The sequence below is a fragment of the Podospora pseudoanserina genome, chromosome 1, assembly GCF_035222485.1.
Source record: "Podospora pseudoanserina strain CBS 124.78 chromosome 1, whole genome shotgun sequence".
Classification (NCBI taxonomy): domain Eukaryota; kingdom Fungi; phylum Ascomycota; class Sordariomycetes; order Sordariales; family Podosporaceae; genus Podospora; species Podospora pseudoanserina.
In genome coordinates this window covers 5,321,781-5,334,866 of record NC_085920.1, presented here as the reverse complement: position 1 = coordinate 5,334,866, position 13,086 = coordinate 5,321,781, and the positions used below count along the sequence as shown (strand labels likewise).

The window sequence follows — 13,086 nt, the reverse complement described above, 5'->3', positions numbered from 1 at the left end:
TGCTTGCTCAACGACTCGTGTGAGAATCGGAACATGGAAAATGGGGAACACCAGCCTTGAGAGAAAGAAATTCTTGCCGGGCATCCCGTGGGGAATGGGCAGCAAGAACCGCGGAACGGTGGCTCGACGCTTGGGACTCGTTCATCTCATCTCATCATCATATGATGACGGGATGGGTGATGAGCGGGTGGTGGGTGTTGACAAGGATAAGTCGATTTGGCGAGTGAGGCGATGAACCGAAAAAAGATTGTTGTCCTTGGTGGCAAGCGGAGCGCGATACGGTCGAGTACCGTATAGGTACCATGTTCTATGCTATCGACACTTTGGGGTGTGGTGTATGTGTGTGGTCAATTGATGAAAAATGGTTGTGTCGACTAGTTCGGCCCGGACCGGAGTCCGGAGCTTTGGTCGAGGTTCCGGGTAGGTGACGACCGGAACGCACTCGTCGTGGGAACCCCTCAGCGGAACTGAGAATGTTGTCTTGCTCGAAGTCGTCCGATAATCGCTATTTTGTCGTCGAATTGGAAAAATCATGAATGCAAAAATGCTGGGCCTGCCTGGAAAATCTGATGATGATGCGGCGTGCAAGGTCGTCATGGCGGGTTTTGCATATGAAATGTCCGAATGAGACTGGTCGTCATTTGATGATGGTGGGAAAACAGGAAGGGAGACAATGACGATGATTGACGGGGTGTGACTGAGCGGATGAATAAGGCGTCCCTCCCCCCTCATAACTGGGAGGAGGGTGAAGGGAAAAGGGGAAAGATCGTGGAAAATGAGGGTGGTGGTTGTGGTTTAAATAAATCGCCATCGCAAGAGACGTTGTGTGTCGCAGCGAGTCAAATCCTCAGCCCATTTTCCACACTCGGAGGTTTCACTCATCCGCCCCTCCCCCAGAACTCACAACGCTCGGCGCATTTTACATGATCTGATGAGCAACATCCCGAAACATTTCACCGCCAAACTCACAATAGAATCATTCGATTTATCCTAACCCCCCCCCCCTTCAATCATGGCATCGCCATCAAACAAAAAAGAACCCGTCCTCGTCCAGTGGATCCTAGACACCCGCCCCTGGTACCCCGAAGCCACCCAAACCAAACAACTCGAGACTCATGTAAGTCCATTCACTCACCCCAACTGTTTCATCCCATCTTACTAACCCCCCCTACCAGGCCTCCCGAGCATTATCCCTCCTCCCAGAGTCAGAACGCGCCTCGGTCCTCCGCTACTTCCACGTCCGCGACGCCAAAATGTCCCTCGCCTCCCACCTCCTCAAGCACTACGCCATCACCAAGCTCACCCCCACCCCCTGGTCCGCCACAACCATAACCCGCAACTCCAAAACAAAACCCGTCTACCTCGACCCCTCCACCGGCCAAGAGCCCGTCTCCTTCAACGTGACCCACCAAGCCGGCCTCGTCGCCCTCGTCGCCGTGGCCAACTATCACTCGGGACAAGCAGACACAGGCGTAGACGTAGTCTGCACCTCTGAACGCCGCGACCGCGACCACAAGCTGATCCTCACCGACCCCGCCGGCTGGCCCGGTTTCGTGGACATGCACGCCGACGTCTTCGGCCCGGGCGAGGTCACCTACCTCAAGTACCGTGTCCTCTCCGCCGTGCCAGGTTTGGTATCCGGTTCCAAGCCAGAGGACCTCATCGACGGGAAGCTCCGCGCGTTTTATGCGCTCTGGGCGTTGAGGGAGGCTTACATCAAGCTCACGGGCGAGGCTCTCCTGGCCGAGTGGCTGAGGGAGCTGGAGTTTGTCTCTTTCCGCCCTCCAAGACCAACAGAAGCGTGGGAGGTCCCCGCTAGGGAGGATGATGATGATGATGTCGACACAGATACCGCGCAAGCGATCAGGAAGTTTGATATCAGGTTCCGGGGGGGAAAAGTCGAGGATGTGAAAATGTGTTTGAGGTCTATGGGGCCGGATTACATGATTGCCACTGCCGTGAGGACGCCTGATCGCAAAGAGGATGCCCTGGGGTGGGAGCTGGGCCCGTATGAGTTCCTGGAATTGGACGAACTGCTTGATTTTGCAGAGGCGAATAGGTAGTGTCGCGTGAATGAAGGAATGAATAATGACTTGGTGAACACACTCGATGCATCGCTTCTAGGGACTAAAACTGCCATCGTACGAAACACTCGCTATGCATAACCCGCCCTAATCTGTAATAGCAATGCCCCAATAGTTCCAATTCCGAGACGGTCCCCGTTCGGGTCCCTCGTAAACCCCCTAGGTTGCTTTTATGACCTTTGACGCTATCCGCGGCGCGGAGATGGAGAAGTGAAAGACATCATAGCTCTCTGAGTCATCCTTCTTGTCACCGCTCTCCTTGCCCTCCTTCTTGTCGACCTCCCCAGCCTTCTTCTCGACCTCCCCGTCCTTCTTCTCCACAACCTTCGATTCTCCCGCAACATCGACAACCACATCCTCCGTGTCAAGGCTTCCATCCTCAGTATACCCCCACACATCCTTTAACTCACCTCTCGCCAAAGCAGTCAGCCACAACGCTCCGGTAACGCCAGGCACCAGATAGAGCAGCGCCGGCTGACCATGTCTAAAAACCAACAACATTGTCAACGTGACCAGCATACCCGCGGTGTACCCAACCATAGAGGCATAAAAGTAGGGTTTCGGAAAGGCGGTGGCAGCCCGGACCGAGGTAGCCGCCTTGACAGGAAACAAACCACCAAATTGGGTGCACCAAAGTCTGTTGCCCCACTGTCCCCTGGGATCAACAAACGGAGCCTTGACCCGACGTTCGCAAGTCTCAGTAGTAGTAACCGATTTTGTTCCATCCTCCGCCAGGGTCTCCAAAACCAGCTCGACAGGTTCGAGCTTGATCTGCTTCTGGTAGAATTGGTAGAGATCAAAGCGAAGTGCAAGTCCCATAAGCATGCCGGGGACGACGATGTCGCCGAGACCGAGCATGCTGACGCTCTTGTTGTTCTCGAAGACCAGCTTGATAGGGGCGTCGAGCTTTGTTGCGACTGTGATCATGTAGGGACTTCGGATGGTGTTAGCTTGTGACAGCCAAGATCTCGAAGGAAGGAAAATGACTTACGTATAGAACACCATGACAATATCATAAACAAAAAGCCCCCACAAAACCATAGTCCCGATCCCGAACGATGTTGGCGACAAAAGCATAAACGTAGCGTAGCACATCCCCGCGCTCATAATGTTGGACAAAATGTTCCAGCCAAGATAGTGGTACGCCGCAGCAAAGGGTATCGAAACCATGAACCCAAACAAGTCGTTGAGCTTGATATTGAACTTGACAAAGACCAAGCCATGCATCGCAAACTTGACAGTCCATTCCTCAGTGAAAAGATGCCGTACCAGCCAGAGGACATCCCCAGCTTTTTTTGACGGCGCCAGAATAGACAGGAAGCCAGGAAGGGGAGACGTCCGGTCCCGGACAACCTTGTTCTGACCAGTGGCCTTGTCGACAACATAATGATGGTGCTCGTCCGAGTCGATGTGATACACTGTCCCCTTGCCATCAACCCAGGTAGACGGGAATACCAAACTCGTCAGAACATCCAGCGAATCTCCCGCCAGCCGGCCCAAACTCGCAACGGCCATGATGGACAGGTAAGCCCTCATGAACTTGTTCAAGATGTCAGGGTCCTGAAGCCACTCGATGAGGTAGTACAAGCTGATCAGAAGGATACCGGCCAAAATGGGAAACATGATGGCGTCTGAAGCAGCGAGCCCTTCGGCGAATTTGTCTTCTTTAGGCTGCTTCTGGCCTTTCTTCGTCTTGATGGGTGCCGCTGAGGGCGGTCGTCGAAGTGAACCATGAGCGCCTAGCCAAATGATGCATAGCGCGCTGATCACAACAGAGAGATATTCTGGTCTCAGTAGCAGTGTTAAAGCAAAGGCGGTTGGTTCTGGGGCCTGGGTGGTGGTTGTGTTGCTGAGGCCATCTGTCAAATCGGAAGTGGTGTTCTCTAAAGACATCCTGAGAGATGGGCAGGCCTCAAGGGCCAAGTGATGCGGGGTCCGAAAGTGACCCGATAACTCTGCGCTCGACAATTTCCCCGCGAAAACTGTTGAAAATATGGTTGTAAGTGTAGAGTGATACAAGTTCTGGTGGTATGAACTATCACAAATGCGTTGTTGTTCTCTTGGAACCCTTCATCCGGCGACGGGAGGTGGTCGGTACCTTGCTGCCGCTATAGTAAACGGCCGAGCAGGCAGCTGCAGCCCTGCAAGTGGGGCGCCATATCCCTGGAAAAAGCCCAATTTAGCGCAGTGAAGCTCCCTGCATTCAGCGGCTCTTCGCTGGCAATTTCCGTGCTTTCGACCTGAACAACTGCGTCACACAAGCACCTTGATAACCAGGCACCGTCTCTTTACCTGATCTGCGACCTGGACAGCCTCACCTGAACATCAACAACATGGCATCCGAACCAATGTCAATAGGCAGCTCAGCCCAAGATCCCCCTCCAGTGCCCGAGGCGACCTCGCAGGAGCCAAAGTACGGCGGCCACACACGTTTCGAGCTGGAATTGGAGGTCAGCAAACACATTCCCCATTCACCAGGCTTGCTTCGCGTTTGGCTGACACTCGACAGTTTGTCCAAGCCCTAGGGAACCCAGAATATGTTAACTACCTGGCCTCCCGGAAATTCCTCCAAAATCCCGCCTTCGTTGCGTACCTCGATTACTTGCAATACTGGACGCGCCCGCCATATCTCCAGTATATCACATATCCTACTTCGTGTCTGAAGATGCTGGAGCTTCTTCAGGTCGAGCGCTTCAGAAAGGATATCCTGTCGCCGAACTTGACGCATGCGCTAGTTACCGAGGGAATGAAGGCTGCGGTGGAGTGGCATCGCGAGTCGTTGAGCTGAGGGAGACCGCGGAAGCAGGAAAACGAAAGAGACGACACAACCATCGTCGCGCTGTGCCCATGAGAGCACATATAGCGGCGGAGTTGTATATACACGTGCGCGCCGAGGAATGCCCCCTGAGATGACGGCACACGCTGAGAAGAAGGACAACCCGGCAGCAGGGTGGTGCGACATGGATAGACACGTGGGCAAGGATGTATATTTTCCAGACGCGGTCTCCTTGATGAGAGGCAGGCACATCTCCCGTTGATATATCCAACATAAACGCCAACCACCAGATAATGAATAATCAAGATACCCCCATAACCAGAACTCCATGCAATGCTTCCTTCTCCAGTGAACCTTTTGCTCTCTCACACCCCCATCCACCATAAGAAATCAGTTTTCTCTCCAGTTCTTCCCGCAGGTCAAGCACTACCACACTGTCAGCCATGATTCTCATCTTTCACTTCAGGCGAAAACCTACCCTGTAGAATGTCGTCATGGGCTCATCAGCAGAGCGAATTTGCACCTGGAAGAAAGCTGCCTCCCCGCCCGAGCACTCAGCGGACGAGCACTGCACTTTTTGCTTTTGCGCGTTGGCCCAGGCATCAGGGCCGCCGAAGAGATCTTCCTTTTCGACCTTGGGGAAGACCTTGCGGGAGTAGTAGGGCTTCTCGATGGCGTGCTGGTAGGGGCAGGTGCGGCATTCTACGCGGTTGCCGCCTGTGTCCATCCGGGAGAGGATGAGCATGTTCGCGCAGTAGGGGCAGACTTTTGGTGGCTGGTTAGCTTATGATGTCGTTCGTATATACAGGATAAAAGTATCAAAACTTACAGAGGATTGGCATTTTGACGGTTTTTTTTGGGGGGGTTTTTGTAATTCGCAGACTCTTGTTTGTGAAAAAGTGAAATACTGAACGTGATGTGTTGCTGAAGAAATTGTTTTATGGCTTTAAGTTTTTGAGATGGTTGTGGTTGAGTTTGAGTTGAGTCGTCGGCAACCCAGGAGCTTGTCACGAAAAAAATTGTCTGGGGTGAGCCACCACCCCGCTGGTAACATCAAGTTGACGGACTCAACCATGCAACGCTGACATAGTATATAATTTGATTGTAGGAGCTACATTTTAGATGCTCATCTCATTCTCCCCCCCAAAAAACATGATCTTGAGTATTGAGCAAAACTTGAGCTTCTGCGGCATGGCATGCTAAGATTACCCTTACGAGACGTTACTTCGAGGGCTTTGTCTTCTAAGCCCCATGTCACTTTCCCAAGGCAAATCAAAGGCTGCACAGCAAACGGGTCTGGAACTGCTTCTTGACAAACACTCTCTTATTACCAGTGATATCTCTCTCATCCAAATATGTTCAAAGCGAAACCTCAACATGAGTCGGCTGATAACGATAAGCGCTCTAACCCCGCCAACCCGAACCCTCGGTTCTGCAGGGGTCACCCCTTATCGCCCAAACCAGCCTTATCGGAGACGGCTGGCGTCGCTGGGGACCTTGCGGGGTGCTGGGAATTAGGAGTGTGAGGTGGTGCACACTGCCACCTCCTGACCGTAATCTAATAAGGCAAACAGCTTCTTGACAGCCGCGCGTTTGGTTGGTTCAGCCTTCTTCCTCAAATATTTTTGGACTCGATTTCACTCTCGAAAACAGAGAGCAACCTCCTGTCTTGACAGTGTGTTGTCTTGGTCAACTCCTTCGTCCCTACCATCGGTTCCATAGCTTCCAACCCGAACTTCCGTACACCCTCACATACATATAAACCATTTGGAACCATGGCACCCCCCAAAGAAGAAGAATCCTACGAGGTATCACCTCCCCCCACACCCCTTCTCCTGCCCCCCTTCGATCACTAACCCCCCTCCAGGGCGCCTCAACAGCCGAACTCCTCATCGCCTCCTGCCGCTCCAACAACTTCACCCTCCTCCTCTCCCTCCTCCCCCAAGACGACGAAGACGCCGCAGCCGCCCTCCTAAACAACACGACAACCGTAATGGGCAACCACCTCTACCACGAGGCCGCCTCCCGGGGCCACTACGAAATAATCGACACCCTCCTCGACCAGCCCGGCTTCGAGTGCGACCCCGTCAACCGCCTCGAGGGTGACACCCCCCTGCACACGGCCATCCACTGGATCAACTCGGAGCCCCCCGAGCAGCGCGAGTTCGGCAACGCCCTGGTCAAGATGATGCTCGAGGCCGGGTCGAACCCGAGGATCAAGAACAAGGGCGGGCTGACAGCGCTGCAGTTAGTAGATCCAAGAAATGAAGGACTCAGAGAGCTTATCAGAAAGCACGAGTACGCCAGCCTGAACCAGGGTGACTTTGTTGACGTCGGGGATGTCAAGGGGGGTGGTAAGCTGGTGCAGCAGCAGCAGCAGGAGGAGGAGAGCGATGATGACGCGGAATTCAGTGGGAGTGACGACGAGGAGAGGGCAGAGTGGGAGAGGAGGAGGAAGGAGAAGAGAAAGTAAAATGCTGGGTGGAGTCGAGGGTACAGTACAGTGTGTTGCATGGGTAATGTGTGTTGATTTTACCACAGCGAAGCATCGTTGGGGCATTTTTTTTGTTGTTGATGGTTTCCCTTGAGAGGCATAGATCTGTGGCGATAAATACAAAAAAATAAATTCAATCATGCTCCTGCCGGGGGCAAGTCTGATCACTCTTTGTTCCAGTTTATTGATCAATACCCGGTATCTATAGTCAAAGATCATCTATTCACAACCCATCAAATCAACCAAGCTAAACATACACAGGTCTTACATACAGCAACACTCTACCAGCCAAAGCTGCATCCAAACCCGCCTACACCATCTATTCTAGCAGCATCGAGGGGGAAAAAACAGGGTATCAAACTTGTCATCAGCCATCGTGATCATCATCATCATCATCATCAAAACACCACCCCCCCAACAATCACAACCAACATCCCACTCAAAACCAACCCCCATCCCACTCCCTTCACCTGCCTTCCAGCCCCCGCCCTCACAGGATTGACACTCTCAATATAACTCTTATTCCCAACCTTCTCCCTAACCCTCTCAACAACCCCCTGGTCAGGATGCCAACCCCCACTCGCCAAACTCCTCAGCTCCTTCCCAAAAACCTCCAGTATGTTTGTGCTCCTCCCCACAGGACAAAACCTCACCTCCCACCCTCCCCCCGCCGGAACGATAAAGGTGCTCGTCCGGTCGTCGAACGCGTACGAGTACGCGTCCGGGCAGACACTCTTCGCCATCTCGCTGTACAAGCTCGGCCGGCAAACCTCGGGCCCGTTGAACTCCCCCGTGCAGCAGTCCTGCGGCGCCTGCGTCTTGGAGCACGCGCTCAGGCACGGATCAAAAACCGGACGCTCAATCTTGTCGTCTGGGTAAGGGTAAATCCCGCTGCCCGGCTTGGAGGGGGGGTACTTTTGCAGGTCCCACGGGCACCACCTAGCCACCGTGGGGTTGGTCTGTACAGTCTCTAGAGGGATTGGAAACGAGGCGTTGGTGAAGAAGGTTCCCGTACTAGCTGGTTCCGCGAGGTAGCCCGAAGAGGCGATGCAGGCCGCGTTGGTCAGGTTGGGGGGGATCCAGGACGTGTTCTTGGCGGGTATGTATATGATGGCGAGGGGGATGTTGTAGCCGTCGACGAGGGAAATGTCGTAAAAGGTTTGCTTGCCTTCCATGCCGCCTATCAGGTTGAACTCGGCTAGGGTTACCGGGACGGCGCCCTGGATTCTGTTGAGGAAAAGAGGCACAGGAAGGGGAGGAAAGAAAACTTACAGTAAACTGACAGTCCAACTGAGCAAAACAATCACCTGTCAGACACGCCGCCCCGGCACCATTGACGCCATTGAGGTTGCTCGGCCCCGTACCATCGGCATTGAATGAGCAATTCGTCCTCCCCCACACTCTCCCCTGCCAGTCAGGACTGACATACATTTGCCTCGAGGCTCCCGGTCCGAGTTCAAACCCCCCTGTTCCTGGTCCGATGCCGTTCTGGGTTGCAATGCCGGGCCAGATAGTCTCGGCACAGTTGTTGGTGACAAGCAAAGGGATGGGGGTTAGGTTGTTGTGGTCAAGCTCTGTGACTTGGGCGGATGATGATGTGATGGATGCGCTGCCAGTGGTGAGTGTGTTATTGATTGCTGTTGGACCTGGTCCAGAAAGGTTTGCAGGACCGCCGTAGACTGTTACTGTGACGGTCTCAGCGGAGGCATTCCCGCCCAAGAGAGCCAAGGGTGCCAGAACGAGTCTCTTTAGGCGTTGACCGCGGTGCCTTTTCTTGTGTGGGGGCGGTGGTGCTGGGGCAATAACACTTGTGGCTCCGTTCGTCTTTACCGGTCCAGTAGCTGCCATCGTGACGCCGCCTTGTTTCTGCCGACAGCATGCCTTTCCTCCAGCAACCGTTTGAGCCATCTTGGTTTAGTGTTTCTCTCCCTAGGACAGCCTTCTTGATAATGGAGCAATAGGTAGTAAGGACAGCCGGTATGTACTGATGTGTCTAGGGGGACTCTAGACAGAAGGGAAGCCGAATAGGAAGTACACTAGGTTAAGAAAAACAACAGGAAGCCAGCACGCTTTTCGGTCGAGGAAAGAGATAGAAAGAGAGAGAGAGAGACAGAGGTTTGAGTAAAGGAGATTCAGGTTGTTCGCAAATTCCAAGAAAAAAACAAGAGAGTGTCGTGGGCCGATCGACTGTCAAGCCAGATGCAAAAAGGAGGGAGAGGAGACGACAAGCGAGGTCATCTTGGCTCGCCGCGCTGGCTGCCACGACCAAGATGCCATCCTGCCATTGGGAGCAGGACCTGACTGGTCTTGCCATCAAAATCTCGCCAGAGCTTGTGATATCAGGGGCAACATGGAAGGAATGGGTGTGGTCCAAAGTTAAGGGTGGGAGGTCCCGCGAAAACGATTGGTCGTCGGGCGCAGGTCCTCTAAGTGAGGTGTCGTGGTGTTGCACGGATGACCCTTGTGGGTAGCGGCAACCGCTTGCCTTGGTTCAAGCAACTCTCCAGCCCTATGCGTGCCCCCCAGAATGCTTGCTTGCATGTCTCCACCTGTAGTTGCCGACGTCATCGCTCACTCGAGGGCAATGTGAGGCCTCGCAGGAAACATCGTCAAATCCAAGCTGGTGGGAACAAAAAGGGTCATTACTAAAGTTGATCGTGTTATCTATCATAACCCAGGACAAAACAGCAGACACAACTGCCGTGCTCCATTCTTCTGAATACCGCTATGAAGCCCAAAGCCTCTTTCCTGCGTCGTGCCCATGTTGAGTGTTATCTGCCTGAATCGAACGACCCGGTGTTTGCAGGACTTCCCCATCTCAGGTTTCGAGTCGTTCCTACTATTTCAACTCCAATCCAAATTATCTGACAACCACTTCTTCCTCTTCACTCCAACATGTTTCCTGTCCTAAATCTACCCTCTACCACCTCAACCTCGCAAATTCCGTTGCCAACTATGCGAAAAAAGCACGCCCATTTTACTTCAGAGAGGTATCATTGTTGAGATCCGATGCAATGTGAAAACTAAAAAGCAGCAACTCCGTCAAGACTTCCAACCTCTACCTGAACCTAGCGCGGCACCGGCCCATGACTTCGCCCTGGCACACAAGCTCGGCACTGAATTCTGAACCGTCCAGGGTGAGGTAAATGTCAAAGTAGACACGGTAGAATGTGCCTTGTGGCGTGTCCATTCTTTCGAAATCCTTCTCCAAGTTCTTGCGTGACAAGTCCGAGGTGAGCGTGACAACCTCCTTGATTCCTGTCGAAGTGGTTAATATGATTTCATCTCATCATTCAGGCTGGCAGTCAACTTACTAGGATCCTTGGTATACTCTGGGCAGACATCGTCGTCGCAGGCATACAGGATATCTTCGTACATGAGAGTGGCGCCAGGGGCGACCTGTCGGAAGAAGGACACCTTGACGGGCTCGCCAATCTTGACCTTTTGGCCCTTTTGCACAAAGATCTGTCTGGTAAACTTGCAGCGGTCCTTGCCATCGAGCGAGGGAACACGGTACGCCTCGGGATGGTATCCCTCCTTGAATGGCTGCAAAGTGGCCATCAAGTAGTGACGGCGGGCAACACGGTGTGTGATGACTCTCTCGGTGATACCAGCTGTGACGGCACCTTTGACGATAGCGGCGACGGAATCCATGGGCCGGACAACCTTGGACTGGAACTGAGGTGGAACATGCAGCTTGATCTGTTGGAAGAGGTACTCGGAAGCACCGAAGCCACCGACAACCAAGATGTTTTGGAGGGTGCGGTTTTGCGCCTGAATGGCAATGATCTGGTTGCGAACGAGTTCCAGAATGCGGTTAACAACGGGCTCGAAGCATTGCAGGATCTCCTCGTTAGTGAAAGTCATGTAACCCTCTTCGATGCCGGCCTCTGGGAACTCGGCCTCGATACCAACATCAACAGCCCACTTCTGGCCGTTATTCCGGAAATCAGCCTTGATGCGGTTCTCAAAGTCCATGATGCACTTGGCATAGACACGGCCAGCCGTCTTGGAGCCGTCAGGTAGCTTCATCTTCCGGATCTTGGTGCGGAGGATGTTGCTGAAGTTGCGGTTGAGGGCAGTCGAACCGCAAGAGTCACCGGAACCAGCCGTGCATTCGGCTACTGTGAAGGGGTTCTCATCTTCGACTTCGTAGGCGATCAAATCGACGGTACCACCACCGCAATCGACAATCAGGACGGCGTCGTGCACCTTGAGGTTCAGGAGACCAGTCTTGGAACAGAACAGAGCAGCAGCTTCGGGCTCGCTGACCAGGGTAAGGCGGTTGTCGTTCTCGTCCCGAAGGAAGCCGGCCTGGATAGCAGCCGCTCTCGTGGCAGCCTTGCCTGCGTCGTTCCAAATGGCAGGCACTGTCAGGTAGTAACGGATATTCCTCTCCTCACGGTTGAACACCTCACCCAGAGTCTTCTGGAGGGCCGCTCTCATGGCCTGGCGGAGCTTGAAAAGATAATCGGCGGCCACATCAATCTCCGACTTTCCCGGCGGGAGGGGAGGGAGGTTGATGGGGTCGATATACGTGTTGCCCGAGAGCATCAGCTGCAACTTGAACCATTCTACCTTCTGAACACCCGGCTTGGGGTATCCTGTTGGAGCGAGGGCATCGGCAATATCGGGACCCCAGCCCACAACCTTTTGGTACTGATCATAGTACAGCACTGTGGGAATCTGGGATAGAGTTAGTGCCTGAACCGTATGCACGCAGGGTCGCCGCCATCAGGGTTCTAGGATGCAAAGCCCACAGACCTTTTGCTTGGTGTATGAGCCAGCACCAGGCCACTCTGTAATGATGTCTTCCTTCGCCTCATTATTGGTGGCGAACGCAAAGGCCACGCCAGAGAACGTGGTGCCCTGATCATTGCCAGCCTCGTCAGTACAGTTATTCAATGGATCTCGTTCACAGTGTCATCGGTTCAACCTACAAAGTCGATGCCAACAATCAGCTGAGCCTTACTCCGGCTGTTTCCTTCCACTTCGGCAGCCACGTTGCGCTGGTAAGGGGCGACAGGGCCGGTAGGCTGCGGCGGCGGGGGAGGGTAGCCGGTTGGGTTGCCATATCCCGGCGGCGGAGGAGGGCCACCCATCACGGGGGGTGGGTACCCAGCGACCGGAGGAGCGCCGGTGTTGATGGGCGGAGGACCACCGACCATTTGCGAGGGCGGGGTGCGAGCCGGGCCTTGGTTGGCGAGGGGGCTGGTGCGACCGACGGGACCGGGAGGGCCGGGAGGATAGTTCTGCGGAGTGTAGCTGGGTGGCCGTGGACCAGGACCTGGATGATTCATTGGGAGACTCTGCTGAGAAGAGTTGGAGGCAATCGACGGGGCACCCGGGCGCGACGGAAACAGCGTCGGTATTTGAGGGGCTCCCAGAGGCGGGGTCTGGGTCTGGGGTACGTGTGGGCTGGCTCTCCCGTTCTGCCCGTTCTGCTGTGGAGGGCCGCTCGATTTTCGCTTACCGAAGCCTGGAAAGCCTTTGAAGCGGGAGTTCGTAGAACTCATAAGGGGAAGGTCGGGGAAATTTAGTATTAAAAGAATGGGAGAGGAGCAAGGGCAAAGGAGGGGGTGAGAGTGAGCGAGGGTGGGCTGTGTGCGCGCGGCGGGTTGCGGGTTACGGGCTGCTGGAGGGCTGGACAAGAGAGACCTGGCCGCGAGCTGAATCGGGGAAAACGGCGGATGGGTAGGAGCGGGAAAATTAGGTGCCTCGCAACCGGGGGC

The 13,086-nt window shown here is 54.2% G+C and overlaps 7 protein-coding genes across 7 annotated transcripts; 3 read left to right on the top strand and 4 right to left on the bottom strand.

The window, feature by feature from the left end:
* The first annotated feature begins 490 nt into the window (after positions 1-490).
* QC764_115190 (uncharacterized protein) lies at positions 491-2,081 on the top strand. Its single transcript, XM_062942771.1, has 2 exons — positions 491-1,117; positions 1,176-2,081. Exons 1-2 carry the CDS (start codon positions 1,013-1,015, stop codon positions 2,061-2,063), a joined length of 993 nt encoding a protein of 330 aa, XP_062805772.1. The 5' UTR covers positions 491-1,012; the 3' UTR covers positions 2,064-2,081.
* Positions 2,082-2,165: 84 nt separating this feature from the next.
* On the bottom strand, positions 2,166-4,197 carry QC764_115180 (uncharacterized protein). Its single transcript, XM_062942770.1, has 2 exons — positions 3,076-4,197; positions 2,166-3,018 (listed from the first exon to the last, which is right to left on the bottom strand). Exons 1-2 carry the CDS (start codon positions 3,975-3,977, stop codon positions 2,244-2,246), a joined length of 1,677 nt encoding a protein of 558 aa, XP_062805771.1. The 5' UTR covers positions 3,978-4,197; the 3' UTR covers positions 2,166-2,243.
* soh1 (Mediator of RNA polymerase II transcription subunit 31) lies at positions 4,185-5,189 on the top strand. Its single transcript, XM_062942769.1, has 2 exons — positions 4,185-4,534; positions 4,594-5,189. The coding sequence occupies exons 1-2, from the start codon at positions 4,418-4,420 to the stop codon at positions 4,870-4,872; spliced, it is 396 nt and encodes a 131-aa protein (XP_062805770.1). The 5' UTR covers positions 4,185-4,417; the 3' UTR covers positions 4,873-5,189.
* On the bottom strand, positions 5,054-6,162 carry RPC11 (RNA polymerase III C11 subunit). The gene is made up of 3 exons (XM_062942768.1): positions 5,690-6,162; positions 5,339-5,625; positions 5,054-5,286 (listed from the first exon to the last, which is right to left on the bottom strand). The coding sequence occupies exons 1-3, from the start codon at positions 5,700-5,702 to the stop codon at positions 5,251-5,253; spliced, it is 336 nt and encodes a 111-aa protein (XP_062805769.1). The 5' UTR covers positions 5,703-6,162; the 3' UTR covers positions 5,054-5,250.
* A 38-nt stretch (positions 6,163-6,200) lies between these two features.
* Positions 6,201-7,540, top strand: QC764_115150 (uncharacterized protein). The gene is made up of 2 exons (XM_062942767.1): positions 6,201-6,668; positions 6,728-7,540. The coding sequence occupies exons 1-2, from the start codon at positions 6,636-6,638 to the stop codon at positions 7,331-7,333; spliced, it is 639 nt and encodes a 212-aa protein (XP_062805768.1). The 5' UTR covers positions 6,201-6,635; the 3' UTR covers positions 7,334-7,540.
* Positions 7,541-7,752: 212 nt separating this feature from the next.
* QC764_115140 (uncharacterized protein) lies at positions 7,753-9,262 on the bottom strand (the record flags this gene model as incomplete). Its single annotated transcript, XM_062942766.1, has 2 exons — positions 7,753-8,574; positions 8,627-9,262. The coding sequence occupies 2 exons, from the start codon at positions 9,260-9,262 to the stop codon at positions 7,753-7,755; spliced, it is 1,458 nt and encodes a 485-aa protein (XP_062805767.1).
* Positions 9,263-10,412: 1,150 nt separating this feature from the next.
* QC764_115130 (uncharacterized protein) lies at positions 10,413-12,870 on the bottom strand (the record flags this gene model as incomplete). The annotated part of the gene is made up of 4 exons (XM_062942765.1): positions 10,413-10,612; positions 10,669-12,040; positions 12,119-12,238; positions 12,295-12,870. The coding sequence occupies 4 exons, from the start codon at positions 12,868-12,870 to the stop codon at positions 10,413-10,415; spliced, it is 2,268 nt and encodes a 755-aa protein (XP_062805766.1).
* Between the last annotated feature and the right edge of the window lie 216 nt (positions 12,871-13,086).